Genomic DNA, 2,790 nt, shown 5'->3' on the forward strand with positions numbered 1-2,790 from the left:
CACATGAAAAAATGTTCAACAGCACTAATCATAAGGGAAATGGATGTTAAACTACCAGATACCACTTCCCATGCATTAGGGAGGGAGGGAGGGAGGGAGGGAGGAAAAAAAAGATAATAAGTGTAGGTGAGGATGTGGAGAAATAGGAACCCTTGCTGGAGTGAAAGTAAAATGGTGTAATCGCTATGGAAAACAGTATAATATCTCAAAACAGTAGAAACGGAATTTCCATATGATGGAAACTTTACACTTCTGAGTATATACCCAAAGCAGGTAAAAATCAGGATTTGATCAGATACTTGTAAACCAGTGTTCGAAGCAGCAAGATTCACAAGAGCCGAAAGGTGGAAACAACTCAAATGTCCACTGACAGGTGAATGGTTTAACAAAACGTGACATATGTGTATCACACACTCAATGGAATATTTCTCAGCCTTAAAAAGAAATTAAATTGTGATGCATGCTACAAATTGGATGAGCCTTGAAAACATTATGCCAAGTGAACTAAGCCAAAGTAGTTTTACAAATCCACTCATTTGAGATACACGAGAGGGGGACCACTTCCAGGAGCAAGGGGTAGGGGCGGGGCAGGCTTGAGCCTCTCCAGTCAGGAGCCAGAGCTGGACCCTGAGCCGTCAGGATGCAGAACTGCAGACCCTCCCCGGTGGGCAACGCCTCCAGCAGCCGGGGTGGGGCCGGGGCGGAGCGAGCGCGGGCAGAACGCTGCGCGGGGTCGGCGGGGAAGGTTCACGGCGGGAACGACCCGGTCCCCGGCGGGAACGACCCGGTCCCCGGCCGGCCGCCCCGCAGATACACCTTCGTGGCGCGGCGGAAAGCGCGCGGATCCCCGAGGGAGTGAGTCCCCGCGCGTGGCGGCTCGGCTGCTTCCCTCCGTGGGAGGTCGGGCTCCCGGCTCTCCGGACCCGCCTGGCATCCTAGTCTCCGGCGGGGCGGGCCGGCTGCGGCGCCCGGGACATGGCTTCGGCGGGCAGGGACATGGAGGAGGTGCGCGTGTCGGTGCTGACCCCGCTGAAGCTGGTCGGGCTGGTGTGCATCTTCCTGGCACTGTGTCTGGACCTGGGGGCCGTGCTGAGCCCGGCCTGGGTCACGGCCGACCACCAGTACTACCTGTCCCTGTGGGAGTCCTGCCGGAAACCCGCCAGCTTGGACATCTGGCACTGCGAGTCCACACTCAGCAGCGGTGAGGGCCCGGCGCGCCGCGACCCCTGCCTCCCGCCCCGGACCGCCCCGCGCCCCGCTGTCTGGACAGCTACTGCCTCTACCCGCCTCTCCTGTGTCCCCCACCCTAGTCTGCCCCCTCCATCCTGGCCCTTCGCGGATCCTCGGGCTCCAGCCAACTCCCTGATCTCCACCCCTCACCTCTCCCCAATCCCGGTCGCCAAACCCAGTGCAATGTCTCACGCCCTCTCCTCCCGTGGCCATTCCTCGGGCTCTGGAGTAACACGTATGCTATTTTGGGTAATTGTTATCATTTAAGGCGAGAACCATGTGGCTGTGTTGAAAATGCAACGCCTTCCACACCCGCGTTAAAAAAGACACAAGCAAAAGCGTTCCACCTCCACCAGGATGCTGTGGGTTCTCTCTGCCTTCCCCACTCACTTCTCCCTCCTTTCTCGAGAAAGAGTTTGCCTGAGTTTACCTCCTAGTGGCCCCATTTCTGCCTGTTCTACTCCACTTTATCCAGAGTTTTCCCCAGTGAGTTAAAGCTTGGATTTCACATCCTTAAGTTTCTGAGGGATGTAGCGAGTGGGGTAAGGAACAGGCTTAATTTCCTTTCCTTGTTTGGTGACACTGTCCTTGGTTGCAAGGTGCCCCTCCTTCTCTCCCACTCCAGTGCCTCCTCTGTCCTCCAGAACTTTCTTTTTCTTCTCCAGGAGCTACTCACAGAAGCCTGAAAAGTTGCAGCTTATTCAGCGAGCACTGGAAGCTGCAAATGGATCTTCACTGTGAGAGCTCGTCAGTTGATGTCAGAATTAGATCTTGGAGTGAAATAAAAATGCTCCAAAGGACATTATTGGAATGATTCTTGAGTTCAAATAGGGATATTAGATAATATTAATCAATGTTAAATTTCCTGATTTTGATCATTAATAGTGCGTGAGTAAACTATTTTTTATTTTTTATCTTTTTAGGAAATACACAGTGAAGTGTTCAGGAGTAGAGAGGCACAGTATATCCAACTTTCTCTGAAATGATAGAAACAGTGTGTGTGTGTGTGTGCGCGCGCGCACGCACGCGCCTACAGGGGAGAGAAAATAAAGCCAATGTGACAAAATGCAATTGGCAGGTACTGGTAAATGGCATTGTTTGTAGTATTCTTACACATCCATTTAAAATTTTTAACTTAAAAATAATATTGTTCACTGGTATCAAGTACTTTCAGCCCAGTGCATTTCAAAGGAGGATTTCCTTTCCTTTAAACAAAAATGATAAAGTAGGATGAAAAGTCATTAGCTTTGTGAAAACTCTAGAATATCTGCAATGTATTTTCCTTGAAAAAAACACAATATGAACAACCAGATTTTGTTTATGTTTTAAAAACATGAGGAAAATTGTACTCCAAACATTCTGTGATATTTGGTATAGGTAGTAAAGGTTCTAAATAGCATGTAGGTCACGACTAAGATCAGCACTTTATTCTATTTAGAGGATTTCATAGCTCGTGATTGGTCTAGGAATATGGCTACTTTAAGACAAAGCCAGTTATGTTAAAATACACACACACACACACACACACACACACACATTGACCTACACATACACACACAA

At 49.7% G+C, this 2,790-nt stretch overlaps 1 protein-coding gene across 1 annotated transcript; it reads left to right on the top strand.

The window, feature by feature from the left end:
- Positions 1-741: 741 nt before the first annotated feature.
- On the top strand, positions 742-2,044 carry LOC309840013 (transmembrane protein 47-like; the record flags this gene model as incomplete). Its single annotated transcript, XM_082682024.1, has 2 exons — positions 742-1,201; positions 1,896-2,044. Exons 1-2 carry the CDS (start codon positions 976-978, stop codon positions 2,042-2,044), a joined length of 375 nt encoding a protein of 124 aa, XP_082538150.1. The 5' UTR covers positions 742-975.
- Positions 2,045-2,790: the final 746 nt, after the last annotated feature.

Source organism: Grampus griseus (genome assembly GCF_964374135.1).
Source record: "Grampus griseus genome assembly, chromosome: X".
Lineage (NCBI taxonomy): Eukaryota > Metazoa > Chordata > Mammalia > Artiodactyla > Delphinidae > Grampus > Grampus griseus.